General features: G+C 40.9%; 1 protein-coding gene across 1 annotated transcript in view; it reads right to left on the bottom strand.

Moving 5' to 3' along the window:
• Nucleotides 1–531: 531 nt before the first annotated feature.
• Nucleotides 532–21047, bottom strand: part of CDHR1 (cadherin related family member 1) — a 366668-nt gene continuing 346152 nt past the window's right edge. Inside the window, 1 exon segment of the mRNA XM_075347300.1 lies at nucleotides 532–2110. Within this exon segment, the coding sequence (XP_075203415.1) occupies nucleotides 1556–2110 (555 nt within the window). The 3' untranslated portion in view covers nucleotides 532–1555.

Genomic DNA, 21047 nt, shown 5'->3' on the forward strand with positions numbered 1-21047 from the left:
AAATTAGTTATAGAGGACAAACAAAAGACTGAGATATTAAATAGGCATTTCTCATCTGTGTTCACCAAGGAACTGACTGTACCAGGGATCATTCAACAAGTGAAAAATCAAAGTTCACGACCCGATATAATTAATTTAACACAAGAAGAAGTACGCCTGTGTCTGAGTAATTTAAATATTGACAAATCCCCAGGGCCAGATGGCATTCATCCATGAATATTGAAGGAACTGTGCTCTGTAATCGACAGACCGCTGTATCTCATCTTTTTAGACTCGCTTGTAACAGGGTTGGTGCCTCAGGATTGGATTGGAGGATTGCTGATGTGGTACCGATATTTAAGAAAGGTAAAAGGGTAGATCCAGGCAACTACCATCTAGTAAGCCTGACATGAGTAGTGTGCAAAGTTTTTGAGGGCATTTTAAGGGATGACATGCAAAAATATATTGCAGAAAATAATATAATGACAAACAGCATGGATTCATGAAAGATAAGTCATGTCTAACCAACCTGTTGGAGTTCTATGAGGGGGTAAGTGCCCATGTTGCGTATTAGAACGCAGCACTTCAGCTGCTGCCGAAACACTGCGTTCTAAAAAACAACATGTCACTTCTTTAGTGAGTTCTGCATGCTGTCTCCATTCTGTCTATAGAGAGAGGCAGCATCCAGAGCGCACAAATTCAGCGGTCAGCAAACTTTCAGAACGCAGCTTTTCAGCTGTGTTCTGAAGCGCACATGCAGTGACAAAACGCTGCGGTGCAGAGCACACACACGTGGGCACATAGCCTAACAGCTTTTAAAAAAGGGCTGGATGATTTCCTCAGTACACACAACATTGTTGGTTATAAATGACTTAGTGACAAGATGTAGAACTGGTGGAGGAAGTTTAAACTAGATGGACTTAGGTCTTTTTTCAACCTAAGTAACTATGTAACGCTGAAGACAGATTAGTATATATGAAGCCTCTGTCACTCCAGCTCTATTCTCTGCCCAAGGCTACCTCCTCCTGCTTGACTGATGACTCTTTTGTTTAAAGTCACACATTATAGAGGTTGTCAGTGAAGAAAGAGGAGGTGGTGCTGGACGGGTAGTAGAGCCGGAGTGACTGAGGATTCAGATCTACAAATACCTAGTCAGCCTCATTTGCTTATGAATTCAAATATTGATTTCTCAGTAATGGAGAAATGGAATGGCCATGTAAAGGTTTTTCTGGACTTGTGTCTTGAATAGAGCTACATGTGGATATGAAGAGCTTAAGGGGGGGGGGGTCAAATCTTGCTGACAGATTCATTTTAAAGTTTACATTTTTGAAAGTTCTAGCTACTAAATGGATATCTCAATATGACACCATGGCAGGTTATACATAACATGGTAAATATGGATACATTTATAATATTGTGCATAAAATATTATACACGCATGTATATCCCCCAATATTTGCATTTTATACAACTTTACATGTCATGTCAGATTATGGCATGGCTATTAGACATTACATACTGCACATAGATCCATAGTGTAACATAATATTGGATTTCTGGGCTACAGTGGGATAAACTAATAAAAACATTTTGAGCTGCCAGCATTTTTCTTCTCCAGCATCAGTTTCAGTTCAGACACGAGGGCAGTGCTTACACTTGGAATTCTCTCTTTCATTTGCTGATCAATTATCCTGGGTGTGAGGGACCCAGACACAGTAGGCAGTCTCCATTCTGTCCTACTGGCTTTTGGTACTAGACGAGGGGGTGGAGGAGGAGAGGGAGCATTTGGTGGAAAATTAGTAAACTGACTGTTGTTATTTCCATTCTCATTTTCAAGATCTGCTTCCACATCTTGCACGGTGAACTTCTCAGCAGAACCAGTGGAATTCTTAAACTTCAACCATTCAGTCCTAATTGTCCTGGGAGGATGGTCTGGTCTTCGTCTTCTAATAACCCTTCTCATGGGCATAATTTTATTAGACTTTTTGTTGCGCCAGTACATGGCTGTAGATATTAACAGTGTAATGACCACCATAACTGCCATAACACCAGCTAGCACCCCTAAGGCTTTCATGGGGTTATCTTTACTTTGCATCAAAAAGGCAGCCACAGGCCCCTTGTGAAGAAGAGTCTGTAAAAGAGTACAAAGATAACATATGACATACATACTGCCCTTTCTGTATGTCTGCCACTTGACCGCACAGTAAACTTCCTTTTTATAGTTATGTGCTTATCTTTCTGCATTCTGGACCATTTATGATCATGACACTCATTTAAAGTAAAGGACAAGAATCATCTAATTCTAAAATAATTATTATCTTCATAAAGTAAGAAGCTCAAAATAATTCCTGGATGTAACACGACAGCTAACACATGCTGGCGAGGCATTTAGTATGTTATACAACACTACCTTTTGTTTTCTTGTACTCTTTTACAGACAAGAAAATGCTGTAATGAAATATCACTAACATACATGAATGCAGACCAAGTTTAGTTGAGGTCATTTGGCATCTTGGAGGCACATAAAAACTGGTTCAGTTAATTAAAAGCCTGCTTTGGTGGTCCCCTTGTAATTTTTTTGACCCTGCCTCTAGGATGGATTTTTGATCGTTTCACACTTTTCCAGTACATGATGGTGGAAATCACTATAGTTATAGAAATGCTGGAGAGGACTGTACTCAAGCAAATTCCAAATATCATCCATGGTCGTTTTCTGAGACCCAAAACATAGGACTTTACCCTTGATTTGATCTGGAAATGGCAAACATGAGAAGACGTAATGTGGGGAATGGAAGACTTGTTGGAAAAAGGGAAACAAGGTAACAATGATTTGCAAGGAACATAGAATAAAATTAAAAAAGTCCAATGACTAAAATAAACTTTAGCTGCTGACTGCTTGAAATGGAAATAGGTGGCGACTAATGATAGGTGAATAGTAACTATTCGGGTTCGGATTATTCGTAATGAATCCCAAAGTACTCTTCCAATCATCATGAATAAAAAAAATCTGATGTAAGTCAATGGGGGAACTCGAACATTTTTCTGGGAAATCTTCATGAAAAATACTTGTGTTCACCAGTGACTTGCATTAGGTTCGTTATTCATGATGAATACCGGAATTATACCTTGGGATTCGTCAGGAATAATCCAAATACGAATAGCTACTATTCGCCCAGCACTAGTTCACCAGTAGTGAGCAAAAGGTGTGTATGGATGAGTAGCTCTGACCATGTTGGCCTAGTTAGGCACCTTGAATTTGCCTTTCTGTGAAACAACTAATTAGTAAAGAAATGACTATTATTGGTCACATTGTTTCTTTCTGTTGTTTATGTTTTACCTGAAGTGGACAACAAAGACTTTTAATAGTCTATTTAGACAGCTTTCAGCCCATTAACAAGCGCCAATTGACTACATTTCAGTTAATTATTTACTGCTAAGTTTACACAGGCCAACAAACTTCTGATGGGAACAGAAAGATAGGTAATATGATCACTTTGTCTCCCATACTCATCATGTCATTGCCAGCAGTTCTACTAATAACCATGATTTTTACGCCACCATAGACAATCCAAACAACAAACAAATGAGCATTTTTCTCGTCTACTGGTCAATCTCTGGCATATTTACATTGGAAAATATTGAAGAAAGAGCAATCCAGCAAAAACAAAGCAAACATCGCCAGCACTTACTTCTATTGCTACAGGAAATAAGTCTATATGCCCTCCACCTGTGACCACAGGTAAACCATGAAAAAAGTGTATAGGATAGGCACCAAGATAAAAAAAATAAAGTTTATTTGCACAAAAATTAATATCAAAATATTTTTTAAAAAAGTATGCTGGTTCTCTTGCGCGTTTAAAGCGCAAAGTGCAAAGTCATCTATGACTTAGAATGCACTTTGCTGTCACATCTAATAGATGCGGCAATCCTGGCAGGCTGCTATATTTAAACTGGGGGGCCCAACAAGCATGGGTCTCCCCAGCCTGAGAATACTAGCCGCCAGCTGTTGGACTTTATATTGGCTGGCTATCAAAATGGGGGGGGAGCCACACACCAATTTTAAAAAAATATATATATTTAAATAATTAAAAAAAAACCCGCAGGTGGTTCAACATACTTCGATACACAGCCAAGATAAGCGCACAGCTGGGGGCTGAAGCCTGTAGCTGTGGGCTTTATGTGTGCTAGGTGTCAACAGATGGGTGGACTCACACTATGACATTTTATTTATTTATTTTAAACTAATATAAGAACACAGACAGCATCTGTGATTCCAACCAGTCACAGACGCTGTCTGGATGCAGGGTCTGACTGCAGCCAATCAGAGACGCCGGTGGGTGGGGAAAACAGTAAATATGTATGAGGGATAATGAGCAGCCCCGGAAGAAGCGTTGCAGCCGCGGGGAGACTCGGTAAGTATGTCCTGCTTCAATTTGCTTCCTTTTTTTTACAGTTACTTCCCTGTACAGTTACTTCTTAGCCATCTCATTACATGACATGTGATGGGACCAAGAGAAGATGGTTTACCCAAACCAAACATTTACCGAACAAAACCAAACATTGACGACTTTTCGGTTAATTGTTCAGATTTCCAATCCTGCACCCAACAGGCTGAGGATCGTATAATTTTAATTTGGCAATCCTTTACTGATCAAGATTGTTCATCTACAATATGATGTACAAAAAAAGGGATTTTTTTAAAAAAGTGAATGTTGTTGTGAAAAAGTTTAAAATATAAAAAGTAATACATTGGGTACCAACATAATTGGCCTGACCAAAGAATAACAATAAGGGTATATGCATATGTTGAGTATCTGGATGAAGAAACTTCTGCACTATTTCTACATCTCTTGGCATAAAAAATACCGTGGACAAAATGTGAGTTTTTGATGCATCTCCTATGCGTTTTTTAACTTGCGTTTTTCTATAATTTTTGGACAGCACTAAAAGCAACTTGAAGCTTAGAGAGCCAAGAGTACTGTAGATAAACATAGACAAATAGATATCTGGCAGATATATCATTGCACAATTCCCTGACATTTTATAAAATTGCACCCTTTAGTGCATTGCATGTTTAGCTTACTGTACAGCTTTCTATGATGAGGAACCTAATAAATAAATACATTTAAAAAAAAAACCATCAAAGATGTCCCCACCATTTTTGGTAACCAGCAAAGGTAAAGCAGACAACTGCAGCCTGAAATTATCAGGCTGGGTAGGTCCATGGTTTTTGCGCCCCTCCAGGCCTAAAAATACCAGTCCAAAGCCACAGCAGCAGTGGAGTATCACAAAATGCTCCCATTATGGCACTTTGCCCGATTGCCCTAGTGCTTTGGCAATCAATGTAATAGTTTTTGGAGTTGATGTCAATTGTGTAGTGTCCAAAAACAAAGCTGACATGAAGCCCTGGTATTAGTAAAAGAGAGGTTTCTATAACACACCCCAATTACTAACCCAGTAATGAAAAAAAACACAAAGAAAAAAATTGTATATTGAAATTAATACTCCCCTACATTTTAATTCATTCATTCACCAATCTATAAAAAAAAAATCCCATGCAGGTCTGATGTAGTCCAGCCAATCCAATGTATTCCACGATATCTGATGTAGTCCACAAAAAAAAAGAGGAAGAAAGCAAGACACCTTTCCTCAATCACCAATTTATTAAATAAAAAAATCCCTAGCAGCTTCAATGTAATCTTTGAAATCCGACATTCAAAGCCTATGGAGCCATGTTCTGATGCTCCATAGACTTTTCTAAAAGTCACTGTGGGGTCATACTGTGCTCTGTGAGATCTGACGATTCTGATTATCGATGACGTCAGTAATTTAACTCACATCACTGCTAATCAGAATTGCCGAGGCATGCAGAGCGCAGCGTGAACACACAGTGGCAGTTGCAAAAGTTTATGGAGCTTCAAAACAAAGCTCCAGATACTCTGGAAGTCGTATTCCATGCACTACATCGGAGGTGCTGGGGATTTTTTTATTTAATGAATTGGTGAATAAGGGAAAGTGTCTTGGTTTTTTACTCTTTTTTTGTTTACAGATTTCCATTAGTGGACTTCGTCGGATTTGGGGAACTAGTTGGACCTCCTGCAATTTTTTTTAACTACAAAATTTGGTGATCAAGGGAAATGTTGGGAGTGATAAATGCAATAAAATATTTTGTTGTGTTTGATTTCTTTTTATTACTGGATTATTAATGGTGGTGTGTGTTAGAAACCTCTCCATTACTAACACCAGAGCTTGCTGCCACCTTTGTTTTTGGACACTACACAGCTGACATCAACCAGAAAAACTATTAGCCCGATTGTCAAAGCATCGAGGGGCGGAAGCAAATTGTCAGAATTGGAGCATCGTGTGATGCTCCTCCTCTAGGGTGGGCTGGTATTTTTAGGCTGGGACATTCCCAGAGTTATTTTATCAGCTTACAGCTGTCTGCTTTACCTCTGCTGGCTATAAAAAACTGGCGATCACATGTCGTTTCTTTCAATAATTAATTTGCTATCTAACAAATCTTAGAAAGCTGTACAATAAGCACCATATGCAATCCAATTTTATAAAATGTTATAGATGTTGTGCCATTATACAAATTTATCTATCTACAGTCATGGCTGAAACTATTGGCACCCATGAAATTGTTCCATAAAATAAAGTATTTCTCCCAGAAAATTATTGCAATTACACCTGTTTTGTTATACAGATGTTTATTTCCTTTGTGTGTTTTGGAACAACACAAAAAAGAAAAAAAGGCAAAGTGGGCATAATTTCACACTTAACCCTAAAAATGGGTTGGACAAATTTGTTGCCACCTTTCCAAAATTGTTGGTTAACAATTTTGTTTCAAGCATGTGATGCTTGTTCAAACTCACCTGTGGCAAGAAACAGGTGTGACCAATATGAAACTCACATTTGAAATTAGATAAATTAAATTCACTCAATCTTTGCATTGTTTGTCTGAGTATGCCACACTAAGCAGGAAGAACAGAAAGAGTAGAAGAGAACTGTCTGAGGACTTGAGAACCAGAATTGTTGAAAAATGTCACCAATCTCAAAGTTACAAGTCCATTTCTAGAGATCTTGATGTTCCTTTGTCAATAGTGCGCAACATAATCAAGACGTTTACAATCCATGGTACTGTAATTAATCTCCTTGGATGTGGACAGCAGAGAAAAATTGATGAAAGGTTTCATCACAGGATAGTTTGGATAGTGTAAACAGCCTCAATCAAGTTCCAAAGAAATGCAAGCTGTCCTGCAGGCTCAGGGTGCTCCAGTGTCAGTGCAAACTACAGTTGAAGCCAGATGTTTACATACACAATCTAAATAGACACATCTGCATGTTTTTATCACTATCTGACATGAAATCAGAATAAATCTTTCCTGTTTTAGGTCAATTAGGAAGCAAAATTATTTATATTTGCCAAATGCCACAATAATGAGAGAGAGAATGTTTTAAGGCATTAATCCCAGACTGGCTCTTGGCTGATTTCTTTTGACTTTCCCATGATGTTACACAAAGAAGCAGTGTGTTTCAGATGTGCATTAAAAAACATCCATAGGTGTGTCTCTAATTAACTCAGATGTTGCCAATAAATGTATCAGAAGCTTCGAAAGACATGACATCATCATATGGGCTGTCCCATATTGTTTAAAGGCAAAGTACTCTTAGTGTATGTAAACTTTTGACTTTGCCGAAAGTAATAAAAATGTATTAAATCATTCTCTCTCTCATTGTTCTGGCATTTGGCCAATATAAATAATTTTGGTTCCTACATGACCTAAAACTAGAAAGGTTTATTCTAATTTCATGTCAGATAGTGAGAAAAACATGCAGATGTGTCTTTTTAGATAGAGTATGTAAAATTCTTGTTTCAACTGTATCCGTTGACATTTGAATTAAATGAAACTCTATTGCAGTAGACACAGGAGGACCCCACTGCTGACACAGTGACATAAAAAGCTAGACTTCAGTTTGCCAAAATGTATGTGAGTTAGCCAAAATCCTTCTGGCAAAGCATCTTGTAGACAGATGAGACCAAGGTAGAGCTTTTTGGCTAAGCACTTCACTGTACTGTTTACTGAAAACAGAATGAGGCCTACAAAGAAAAGAACACAGTACCTGCAGTCAAATATGGTTGAGGTTCAATGAAGTTTTAGGGCTGTTTTCTTGCCTCTGGCACTGGGGGCCTTGGCTGTGAGAAAGGTATCATGAAATCTGAAGATTATCAAAGGATTTTGAGTGTCAATGAGTTTTAAAGCAGGGCAATGACAACAAACATAATTCATCAAGCACCCAGAAATTGAGAGAAACAAAGTTCTGGAGAGTTTTGAAGTGCCCAGCAATGAGTCTACATCTAAATCCTATTGAATACCTGTGGAGTTTTCTTTAATACCGTTGGGAGAATGAACCATTCAAATATGAGAGACCTGGAGCAGTTTGGAAAAGAAGAGTGGTCCAAAATTCCAGTTGAGATATGTAAGACGTTTGTGATATTTATATGAATCAATTGATTTCAGATATTTATTTCAAAAGGTGTGCAACCAAATATTAAGGTGAATGTACCAACAATTTTGTCCAGCCCCCTTTTGGGTATTTGTGTGAATTTATGTTCAGTTTGCCTTTTCTGTCTGTTGTATTTTCTGTTGTTTCAATACACAAATTAAATGAATGTGTATTACAAAACATAAATTTCAATAATTTCTGGGAGAAATACTTCAATTTCTGGAATAGTTTCAAGAATACCAACACTTTCGACTATGACTGTATGTCTATCCACTATCTGTCTATGTAATCTATCAAGCTTTGCTTTAGTTACCACTTATGGAGCAAAAACGCAACCAAAATGCAACAAATCCAAATTATATTTATACTCGTATTTTTATTTCATTTTTGACTAATTTTATTGAAATCAATGGTTGAAAAAATGCTGCAAAAAACACTGAAAGAATTGACATGCTGTAGATAATTCTCTGCACCAAATCTGTAAATCACAAATAAGCAACATGTGCATAACACTTCATGATTATCATTGACTTTGCTGACATCAGGATTCCCTCCAGGTTTTGTGCCAATCTTCACTCAACTGCACGAGATGTGTGAAAAAGTGCGAGAAAAAACGCAACATGCACACAGCCTAACATATCAATTAATAAACTCAGTGAATGCTGTAAAAACTACAATTTTACATCAATTCCAATTTTAATGTTTTATGTTAATGCCTACTAAAACCAAATAATAAACTATGATCGGAAAGTACTAAAAAAAGTACTAATAAGTGTGCAAAAAACTACAGGTTGTCTTGCAAAACAAAAGCCCTCAAACAGTTCCATCTACAGAAAGATACAAAAAAAGGTTATGGGGGTCAGAATATGATAAAAAAATATATTTTTTTTTTGTACAAAAGTACAGTATTTTTTTTATCTATAAGACGTACCATATCATAAGATGTACCTCAGTGTTAGCAGAATTTAGGAAAAGCGTTTTTCCTATTCAATAAAACTTCTCTCATGGTGTAATGTGGATGTGTTATTATTAGTGATGAGCGAATATACAGTATTTGTCACTATTCATTACTTGCACAAATAGCATGGTATTTGTGATATCCATTACTCTTAATGAAAAAAATAAATAAATAATGTGCGGTTATTAAAGCAGAAGAATCATGCTCACTGAGTTTCCCCTCAGCTGTCACAATACTTCCTGGTCCAGTCATTAAAGTTCATGAATATGGACTGCTTCCCCACCCACCCTCTGTGACAGTGTCTGTGATTGGTTGCAGTCCTGTTTCCCCCACTCACCCTCTGTGCCTGTGTCTGTGATTGATTGCCCTCATACTAGCTGTCTGGGTCCCTGAAGTGGAGTGTAAAAATAAATAAATAATTGGAAAAAATGGGGTAGGATCCTCCATACTTTGATACCCAGAGCAAATAAAAAAGCCCCCAGGTGTCTGTGGTATCTTGGCTATGTATCAAAATATGAGGAACCCAATATGTTTTTTTTTCTAATTATTTAAAAAAAAAAAAAAAAATGTTTTCCTATGGATATAGTGGGCATTGGCCCTTGATTTCTATTTAGACTTATTTCATTGCAGGATTGGCTTTGGAAATATTAGTTTTTATGGAGCAGTTTCTGCCTATTTTTTCCTCTGCCACTATTTGTAGTTTCCTGCGATAAGGACTCTATTCTCCTTCCAGCCTTCCTATATCCTCGTTGCTTTAACACCATCTAGTGGCTACAAAGGGCATTGTCTCTTGGCCTTTTAAACCCTATTGCTTTTCTCCCTTTTGCATCTTTTTAAGCTGCAGGTAAGGTGTTTATCTTTAATAGGGTAGCCCTATGAGGTATCTACTTCGTAGGGCCTCTTTCTTGGTGTTTTTGTGGATTTTCCATTTTTAATGGTGTTCATTCTCACTTTGGTTTATTATTATTTTTTCACACCATTAATCTATTCTGAGATATAGGTTTTTAGACATTTACTGCCGTACATATATTGATCTATTTTCTGTGATCACCTGATGGTATCTGACTGTGACCTCATTCTTTGTCTTTTATATGTGTGTTTTTTAAAAAATAATTTTTCAATAAAGTTTACAATTTTATTCATCTGGCTCGTCCATTCATAGTTCTCTATAGGTTTTGTTACTGATTGAGTGGAGCCATTCAGTGTGTTGGTTTTTTTGGTAAAATATTGGTTGACTTAAAAAAGCCCCCAGTTGTCTGTGGTATCTTGGCTATGTATCAAAATATGAGGAACCCAATATGGTTTTTTTTCTAATTATTTAAAAAAAAAAAATAAAAAACGATTGTGAGGTCCTTCCCAGTTTTGATACCCAACCAAAATAAAGTGGACATCTGGGGACTTGTGTTCTCAGGCTGGGGAGGTCCATAATTATTGGGCCCTCCTCAATCTAAAAATAACAGCCTACAGCTGCCCCAAAATTGGTGCATCTATTAAATGTCCAAATTCTGGCGCTTTACAGGACTCATCCTGACTGCCCTGGTGCGGTGGCAATTGGGATAATATAAGAGGTTCATGACAACTGTGAATTGTCAAAGAAATCACAGCTATCATCAAGCCTGAGGCTAGTAATGGAGAGGGGTCTATGAAAGCCCCCCTTTTCTTAACCCGTAATTCAAAACAAATAAACACAAAACACAGAGAAAAATCCTTTATTAAAAAAACTCCAAACCAAAACAAAAAACACCCTTTTTCTGCAATTTATTAACCCCCAAATACTCCTGCAGGTCGGACGTAAGCCATGGACACGACATCCCATGACAATCGTGGATTTGCTAGAGCATGAGGTCTCAGAGATAGAATTTTAAGAAGAGAAGGACTTAAAGTGCCATTAAACATAGTAAATAAGCCCAAATCATATTTCATGCATATAAAACAAATTTTATTGTAAACAAAAAATACACAGGGGTCATTTAAATAGCATATGCAATGTCAATAAGGTGAACTCAACTATACCCCTTGTGAGGTAGCAGCGTTGCTTGGGCAAAAACGTGAGGCAGTGAGGCAGCAGCGTGTTCACACCAACAGTCTATTTATTGTTGCAGCATAAATAGATCCAATTTCCCACTGTCAAAGTCTCTTCCGGATCACAGCCGGTGCATATAGACAAATCCTTTGAATAAAAAGTCTTGTTACCTTAGGACCCCGTTAACCGCAGGGATCTGTGTAAGGTTCTCCTAGGTTCACACTCTTGGCCTGTGTTCACTCCACACAGAGCCAGCCCAGCTCACACAGCATGTGTTAGCTTCACCAAGCCTGGCTCTCAACTGAGACACACCCTGATGTGCTCTGCATGATTTAAACGAAAATGCCGGACATGAGGATTGCTACAAAACCTGGACTGGGAGGAGGGATCTGTCTCCCTGTTACCCTTTGTGCTATACTCCCAGTAATAGCTATAGCAAACTCAAAGGGTTTCCAGACACATTCTGGGGGACACATAGCGGTCTTCAAATATTACCCCTGTCACTGCCTCACACCCTGTTCTAGTACTACTTTCTCACCCATCTGAAAGGGATTCTTGTGCCTATTTTCCCCTTCTTCATTTTTTTCACTCTGATCCTGTAATATTTATTGACATTTTATATGCTATTTAAATAACTCCTGTGTATTTCTTGTTTACAATAAAATTTGTTTTATATGCATGAAATATGATTTGGGCTTTATTTACTGTTTAATGGCACTTTAAGCCCTTCTCTTCTTAAAATTCTATCCCTATTTTGTGGGGCGTGCCGATACAGCCTACAGAGAGCTGTCTCAGGGCGGCTTTGCACGTTGCGACATCACAAGCCGATGCTGCGATGTCGTACGCGATAGTCCCCGCCCCCGTCGCAGGTACGATATCGTGTGATAGCTGGCGTAGCGAAAAATATCGCTACGCCAGCTTCACATGCACTCACCTGCCCTCCGACCGTCGCTCTGGCTGATGACCCGCCTCCTTCCTAAGGGGGCGGGTCGTGCGGCGTCATAGCGACGTCACACGGCAGGCGGCCAATAGGAGCGGAGGGGCGGAGATGAGCAGGATGTAAACATCCTGCCCACCTCCTTCCTTCCGCATATCCTACGGAAGCCACGGTGACGCCGGTAGGAGATGTTCCTCGCTCCTGCGACTTCACACACAGCGATGTGCGCTGCCGCAGGAGCGAGGAACAACATCGGACCGTCGCGTCAGCGTAATTATGGATCACGCCGACGCTGCCCCGATGATATGATTACGACGCTTTTGCGCTCGTTAATCGTATCATCAAACCTTTACACACTACGATGTCGCATGCGATGCCGGAAGTACGTCATTTTCAATTTGACCCCACCGACATCGCACCTGCGATGTCGTAGTGTGCAAAGCCCGCCTTAGTGTCCTTCTCTTTACGGTTTTGTTTATTATCATGAGGTCTCAGTGCACGATTACATCAGAAAATGGGACCGATCACTGTGGTGTCAGTGACATACTCATGGAGCCACAGCTGTGAGAGGTGATGTCACTGAGTTTGCTTGACGTCACAGCTGTTGTTTCAAACAGTATCTCAGATGTGACCTCAGGTGAACTCACCTGAGGTGAACTGATTGAATTCCTAAGGGGAAGTTATTCAACTCAATGCAGGATTACTGGATTAGGCTATGTGCTCATGTTCAGTATTCGGTTACAGACATTTCTGAACAAAATTTGTATCTCCTGTTAAAAAAAACGCATTGATACCACATGCATTTTGAAGCGGTTTCAGAGTGTTTTTTTGCCAGGAGCTGCAGATTTGGTGAAGAAATATCTGCAACTAAATACCCAATGTGCGCACATCACCTAATCCGGTAATCCGGCATTGAGTTAAATGACTTCACCTGAGGTGAGGTCACTCAGGTTACTTCACCTGAGGTCACAGCTGGGGTACCATGGGAACTCCAGCTGTGACCTCAGGTGAAGTCATTGAACTCAATGCCGGTTTACCAGATTAGGCGTGTTGCACACATTAAGTATTTAGTTGCATACATTCTGCTCCAAATCTGTATCTCCTGGCAAAAAAACTGCACGAACACTGCATGCGTTTTGATGCAGTTCTGGTGCGTTATTTTGCCAGGAGCTGCAGATTTGGTGTAGAAATGTCTGCAACCAAATACTCAATCTGTGCATATCACCTAATCTGGTAATCCGGTATTGACTTCAATGACTTCCCATGAGGTGAGGTCATTAAGTCAAATGAGTTCATTTCAAGTCAATTCACCTGAGATCATAGTTGGGGTACTGTGGGAACCCCAGCTGTGATGTCACATGAACTCAGGGACGTCACCACTCACAGCGCAGTTCAGTCAGTGTGTTCCTGATGCTGCAGTGCTCGATCATGATTTCTAATTTGATAGCGCACTGCGACATCAGATGTAGCAGAAATAGGATCATCATGGGATGTCATGTCTGTTGATTATATTGGACCTGCAGAGGTGTTTTGGAGTTAATAAATTGGAGAAAGAGGGTGTTTTTTTTAAATAAAAGATTTTTCTCTGTGTTTTGAGTATATATTTTTTTTACTTACATGGTTAGTAATGGGGGTCTACCATAGACAGCTCAGCTCAACTGTCTTTAACCTCTTATGTTACGACAATTGCCACTGCTCCAAGGCAATTGGGATGAGCGGGTAAAGCGTCAGAATAATTGGGATGAGCGGGTAAAGCACCAGAATTGGCACATCTAATAGATGCGCCATTTTAGGGATGACTGTAGGCTGCTATTTTTAGGCTGGGGAGGGCCTAAGAACCATGGGCCTCCCCAGCCTGAGAATACCAGTCCCCAGTTGCTCGTTTTATCATAGCTGAGTATCAGATTTGGTGGGAACTTCAGAATGTGTTTTTAAATATTTTAATTAATTAAACACAAAAATGCATGGGGTTCTTCATATTTTTATACACTGCCCAGATAACACAGACAGATGGGGGCTGCAGCTTCTAGCTGTCTGCTTTATCTGCACTGGTTATCAAAGTACAGGTGACCCTATACCATTTTTTCCAATTATTTATTTATTACTAGCTGTAGTACCCAGGCATTGCCCGGGATAGTAACTGTCTCTCTGTCTCTCTCCCAGTCTCTGTGTGCTTGTCTCTGTCTGTCTCTGTCTGTTTGGCTCTGTCTGTCTCTGTGTGTCTGTCTCTGTGTGTAACTGTCTGTCACTCTCTGACACTGTCTCTATCCATGTGTGTCTCTGTCTCTATCCACGTGTGTCTTTGTCTCTATCCATGTCTGTCTCTGTCTCTCTGTCTGTCTGTGTCTATCTCTGTCTGTCTCTGTAACAGTCTCTCTGTCTGTCTTTCTCTATCTCTGTGTATGTCTGTCTCTCTATCTTTGTGTCTTTCTCTCGCTCTGTCTGTCTGTCTCTCTCTGTGTCTGTTTGTCTCTCTCTCTCTGTGTGTCTGTCTCTCTATCTCTGTCTGTCTCTCTCTATCTCTGTGTCTGTCTGTCAGTCTCCTTCCCTGCCTGTCTTGTTCCAGGTCTGTCTCTTTCCTCATCTGTCTCTTTCCAGGTATGTCACATTCCAGGTCTGTCTCGTTCCAGGTCTGTCTCGTTCCAGGTCTTTCTCATTCCAGGTCTGTCTCATTCCAGGTCTGTCTCATTCCAGGTCTGTCTCATTCCAGGTCTGTCTCATTCCAGGTCTGTCTCTGTCTCTTTCCTTGTCTTTGCCTCTTTTCATGTTTTTGTCTCTTTCCCTGTCTGTCTCTTTCCATGTCTCTGTCTCTTTCCCTGTCTGTTTCTTTCCCTGTCTTTTTCTTTGTCTCTGTCTCTTTTCATGTTTTTGTCTCTTTGCCTGTCTCTGTCTCTTTCCCTGTCTCTTTCCTTGTCTGCCTGTCTTTTGCCCTGTCTGTGTGTCTGTCTGCCTTTGTCTCTTTGACTGTCCGTCTCTCTCTCTCTCTCTGTCTCTTTCCCTGTCTCTTTCCCTGTTTGTCTCTGTCTGTCTCTGTCTCTTTCCCTGTCTACCTCTTACTTTGTCTTTCTCTGTCTCTTTTTCTGTCTCTTTCTCTCTATCCGTCTCCCCACTGACATCTTATTACCTCACACATAAGCTTCTTATTCTAACAATTTATTTTGTTCCTATAGCAACGATTTACAGCTGCAATTAATAACCTATAGCTCACAGCTCCATTGACTTTAATGGAAGCAGGTTTTTTGGAAAGTAACTATAAAGTGTGGGATTAAATTTCCCCGTCAAAACATAGTCTATGATGGTGTTCCCTGAGTCACATGGGGTGTGTGCAAAATTTTGTGATTGTAAATGCAACGGTGTGGATTCCTTTAACGGACATACATACATACACGCATACACACACTCAGCTTTATATATTAGACTAGCTGTAATACCCGGGCATTTCCCGGGATAGTAACTGTCTTTCTCCCAGTCTCTGTCTGTCTGTCTCTGTGTGTCTGTGTCTGTCTCTGTCTGTGTGTCTCTATCTGTCTCCCCCTGTATCTGTCTGTCTGTCTTTATCTGTCTCTTTCTGTCTGTCTGTCTGTCTGTCTATCTGTCTGTGTCTGTCTCTCTGTCTATCTCTTTCCCTGTCTGTCTCTGTGTGTCTGTCTCTGTATTGTTCCCTGTGTGTCTGTCTCTATCCATGTGTGTCTCTGTCTGTATTCTTGTCTGTCTATCTGTCTGTCTGTGTCAATCTAGCTGTCTGTCTGTGTCTATCTCTCTGTCTGTGTATCTCTCTGATTGTCTCTGTATCAGTCTCTCTGTCTATCTCTATCTCTGTGTCTGTCTGTCTCTATCTCTGTGTCTGTCTGTGTCTGTCTCTCTCTATCTCTGTTTCTGTCTGTCTGTCTCTCTGTGTCTGTCCATCTTGTTCCCCGTCTGTCTCTTTCCACTTCTGTCTCTTTTCCCCGTCTGTCTCTTTTCCCCGTCTGTCTCTTTTTCCCGTCTGTGTCTTTTTCCCGTCTGTCTCTTTTCCCCGTCTGTCTCTTTTCCCCGTCTGTCTCTTTTCCCCATCTGTCTCTTTTCCCCATCTGTCTCTTTTCCCCGTCTGTCTCTTTTCCCTGTCTGTCTCTTTTCCCAGTCTGTCTCTTTTCCCCGTCTGTCTCTTTTCCCCGTCTGTCTCTGTTCCCCGTCTGTCTCTTTTCCCCATCTGTCTCTTTTCCCCATCTGTCTCTTTTCCTCGTCTGTCTCTTTTCCCAGTCTGTCTCTTTTCCCCGTCTGTCTCTTTTCCCCGTCTGTCTCTTTTCCCCGTCTGTCTCTTTTCCCTGTCTCTTTCCCTCCATGTCCATCCAGGGAAGAGAGTTCCTGGAAAGCTGGTCACGTGATAGATCGCTGGGCATCACTGGTAGTCTGACCTCTGTACAAAGCAGCTCTGGCCGTGATCCCACACGAGGGAGAAAAACAGCAGTATTGTAAAAAAGCACGGTCTAATAGAGCGCTAAGGAGGCCACAGTATTAGGTTATTTTTATAGAATTTATTGCTTTCTATCAGCCACAACGCATTTCGATATACACAATATCTTCATCAGGTGGATATAAAATGGAATGTGGAGAGCATTACTTAAAGGGGCAGGTGCGATTCCATTGGTCAACACCAAATTAATTGAAATGTTAATCCTTAATGTATCACAACCAATCCCTCAACAATAATATAAAAACTAATAAAAGATTATTAAAAAAGAAATTTTCCAAAGGACTCTTTGCCATAAAAACATACGGTAGTTAAAAAATACATGTGTGATCATACAATCATATAATCATATATTCACTCCTAAAACCGGATACATAAAATCGTAAGACTTTTAAAAAAATAAAGTGCTAGTACCATGTAATAATATTATTTTATAATATATGTCAGTGTAGGTGAATCAAGAATTTAGTTTTATAAGTTTAGGGAAGGGATATCCCTACTTTAAAATTGTATTAAATGTCTTTTGAATCTCAACCAAGGGCGCATATGCCAGCACGATAGGTGCTGTGAATCCCTTTTCCAGAACCCGAGCATTAGAATTAATTAAATCAATTCAATGTTTGGCTACATTCTCAATAGTCAGATTAAGACCCTCAGGGTGTAAGGTACCCAATCTGAATATCCAGTAACTCTCTCTTTTAATAAGTCTCTCGAACCGATCATATCCGGAGTTGTCTATATGGTCAATAATTAATAATCTCAATTGTTTGGGATCCTTCTGATGCGCAATTTGAAAATGTCGGGATAGGCTATGCTGTTGGAAGCCATTTTTGATATTGGACCTATGTTTATTCAACCTGGCGTGCATTGTTTGTACTGTACGACCTACGTACTGTAGACCGCAAGTGCACTCAAGCAGGTAAATAACATAGGTGCTCTGACAGTTTAAATGAAATTGAATAGGGAAAATAGGGATGTAAAACAAGTGATCTTGTCTCCAATAACTTCACAGCATTTACACCTGGGGGTGTTACATTGGAAGTTTCCGTTACCATTGTAAACAATGGTGGTTTTGGAAGAATCATAAAGCAGGTCATCTATAAAGCACTGGTAGTAGACCAAATGACCCGCTGTCAGTAGACCAAAAAGTAGACCTACCGGCGCTTTATAGATGACCTGCTCCTCATTTGGAGGGAATCTCTATCAGAAGCCAACCATTTCATCTCTCAACTTAATGTCAATTCTTGGGGTCTCACCTTTACCGCTGCAGTATCTATATCGAAACGCGTTGTGGCTGAAAGAAAGCAATAAATTCTATAAAAATAACCTAATACTGTGGCCTCCTTAGCACTCTATTAGACCGTGCTTTTATACAATACTGTGTCTATTTCCCTGTCTGTCTCTCTGTCTGTCTCTTTTTCTGTCTGCCTGTCTCTTTCCTCATCTGTGTGTGTCTGCCTCTGTCTGTCTCTTTGACTGTCTGTCTCTCTCGCTCTGTCTCTTTCAAATCAAATCAAATCAAATATACTTTATTGGCAGGACCAAAATAAAATCAGTATTGCCAAAGCAAGAAAATAAGTCTTTCCCTGTCTTCTTTCTGTCTATGTCTGACTCTGTCTGTCTATTTCCCTGTCTGCCTCTTACTCTCTTTGCCTATGTCTGTCTATTTCTGTCTCTCTCTGTCCGTCTCCCACCAACTTCTTATTACCTCACACATAACCTTCTTATGTTAACAATTTATTTTGTTCCTATAGTAACCAATCACAGCTCCAATTAATGACCTGTAGCTCGCAGCTACATTGACTTTAATGGAGGCAGGTTTTTTGGAGAGTAACTGTAAAGTGCGGGGTTAAATTTTCCTCCCATCGAAACATAGTCTATGACATTCCCTGAGTGTCCCCTGTGTCCGTGTCCAAAATTTTGTGATTGTAAATACGACGGTGCGGATTCCTTTAGCGGCCATACACACATACATACATACACACACACACATACACTCAGCTTTCTGTATTAGATTACACTCCACTTTAGGGACACATACAGCTAGTGTGAGGGCAATCAATCGCAGATGCCGGCACAAAAGGTGGGTGAGGGAAGCAGGACTGCAAACAATCACAGACACTGTCACAGAGGGTGGGTGGGCGAAGCAGTGCATATTCATTAACTTTAATGACTGGACCAGGAAACATTGTGACAGCTGTGGGGAAACTCAGTAACTATAATTCTCCTACTTTAATCCCCATAATACCCTGATTATATCCCCATAGGTGCGTGACAACTTTATTTCCAGAAACCAAACCATCCTATTCCACTTATTCTGTAATCGAGCCATGGTAGGGCCTTTGTCCGGGCTCTGAACAAGAGGTGAACGGCGATAATGGTGAGCTGGATTTACTGCTACTACTATAAGTGAAAATCCTAAACTTTTAGTAATGACACCTAAAATGCCACACTTTAAAGGGAATCTGTTGTGACGGGAGTGTACAACAGAGCAAAGGATGGACGAGGCCGAGGGACGATCCAACAGGTTTATTCACAAGAACACTGGAACAGCACACGATAAGTCCACGTAAAACAGATTCAGGGGCCCTTCCCGACAATCCTCGGACCGGATAACAAAGCAATCGTCCTTACAGTAGTCCAAAGAGTTCCACACAATCCCACGGGCCGCCACACAGGCCTAGCTCTGTCCGTGTCCACAGCCACCCAGGCTGGGAGCTCCTTCTTCTCTTTAGTTTCAGCTCACTCTGAAGTTACAAAAAGGGAAGTGCATTGTCTGTGCTCCTTGACCAGCCCACCATGTTCAGGGGGTAGTGGTCACACATCTTATCATCAATGGTTTGGTCCATCACAGGGCTCCGATATGTCTGCCAGCCACAGTAGATGAAGGGATCCCCTGCTGTGCAGAACAATGACTATTCCTTCACTGGCCAATGCAATTACAGACTAGATACACAACTCTGGATAGAAGACGACAGGCTATTTACATAATCACATTAGATGCCAAGACTGCAATTGTATTAGAGAGACACATTGAGACCAGTAGCTCCCCCAAGAAAATACATGAATTACAACTAATACAACCAGGGAAATATACATATCATGACATAGTATCAAAGCATATACAGTGAGAGGGTAAATTACATCTTCACAATCCCTCCCCCTCCCAACTTGTGTACGTACTAGGGACCTCTACAGGTCACTGGTTAAATACACACAGGCAGAGCGTTTCTTACATGTGGCTTCATGCAGCCACGAATTGGCATCGTAGCTCTCCCACATCATTGCCCAGGAGAACAGCTGCAGGCAGACCACCCATCACCCCAACCACACATCGCCTGACCCCAAAACCAAAGTTCAGATCCACAGTGGCTGTGGGAATAGTCCTCCATTGTCCACCAGCCAGTTCAATGACAATCCCAGGTCCTCTATGGATTGCCTCAGGCCGAACCACTCGGGGATCAGCCAGTGTGAGGAAAGCACCCGAGTCACAAAATCCAACAAGTCTCTGTCCATCCAGCAAAACCTCCTGCAAGTGCTTACCTCGATGAGCAGAAGTTGTCATAACTGCGGGTCGCACCCCGTAAAGTCCTGGTGGTGCAACATGGGGGGCTGAGTCACTAGGCCAGTCCTCACATAGCGGTGCCACATCTTCCTCCATGGCACTGGGCTGTAAATAATTAACAATCCGATTGGGTGCAGGATCAGTCCTCATTTGAACAGCTGGGAAGGAGACATGCCGATGCCCTGGCTGTCCACATTGATAGCATCTGAGCTGGGTTTCCCTCCATCCAAGGCGTCCTCTTGGGTAAGGGGTAGGGGAACTTGGAGGCCGGCTCCCACCTGAAGGTGCTGTAGGGGTTTGAGGATGATTCCTCCATGGGCTGGCTGGGCATGAGGCCTGCAAATGCCCGGGATGCCTACAAGCATAACACCTGCGCTCCGTTACTTCCTCTCCCCGGCGTATTCCAGAAAGTGCAGTAGAAGCAACTGGAGGCACATTAACACGGGTATCAACATGTGGTGGCTTAGAGGAACGGGGAACAATGGGGACAGAATAACTGGGGGCATCCGGTGTTGTGGAGCTGTTAGGCGTCTCTCCATCCTCCAACACAACCCTCCACTGAGGCTTGATAGTGAGCACCTCATCAGCTAGAGCAGCAGCTTCCTCCACTGTCGCTGGTTTTCTCTC

This window comes from Anomaloglossus baeobatrachus, chromosome 5 (genome assembly GCF_048569485.1).
Source record: "Anomaloglossus baeobatrachus isolate aAnoBae1 chromosome 5, aAnoBae1.hap1, whole genome shotgun sequence".
Classification (NCBI taxonomy): domain Eukaryota; kingdom Metazoa; phylum Chordata; class Amphibia; order Anura; family Aromobatidae; genus Anomaloglossus; species Anomaloglossus baeobatrachus.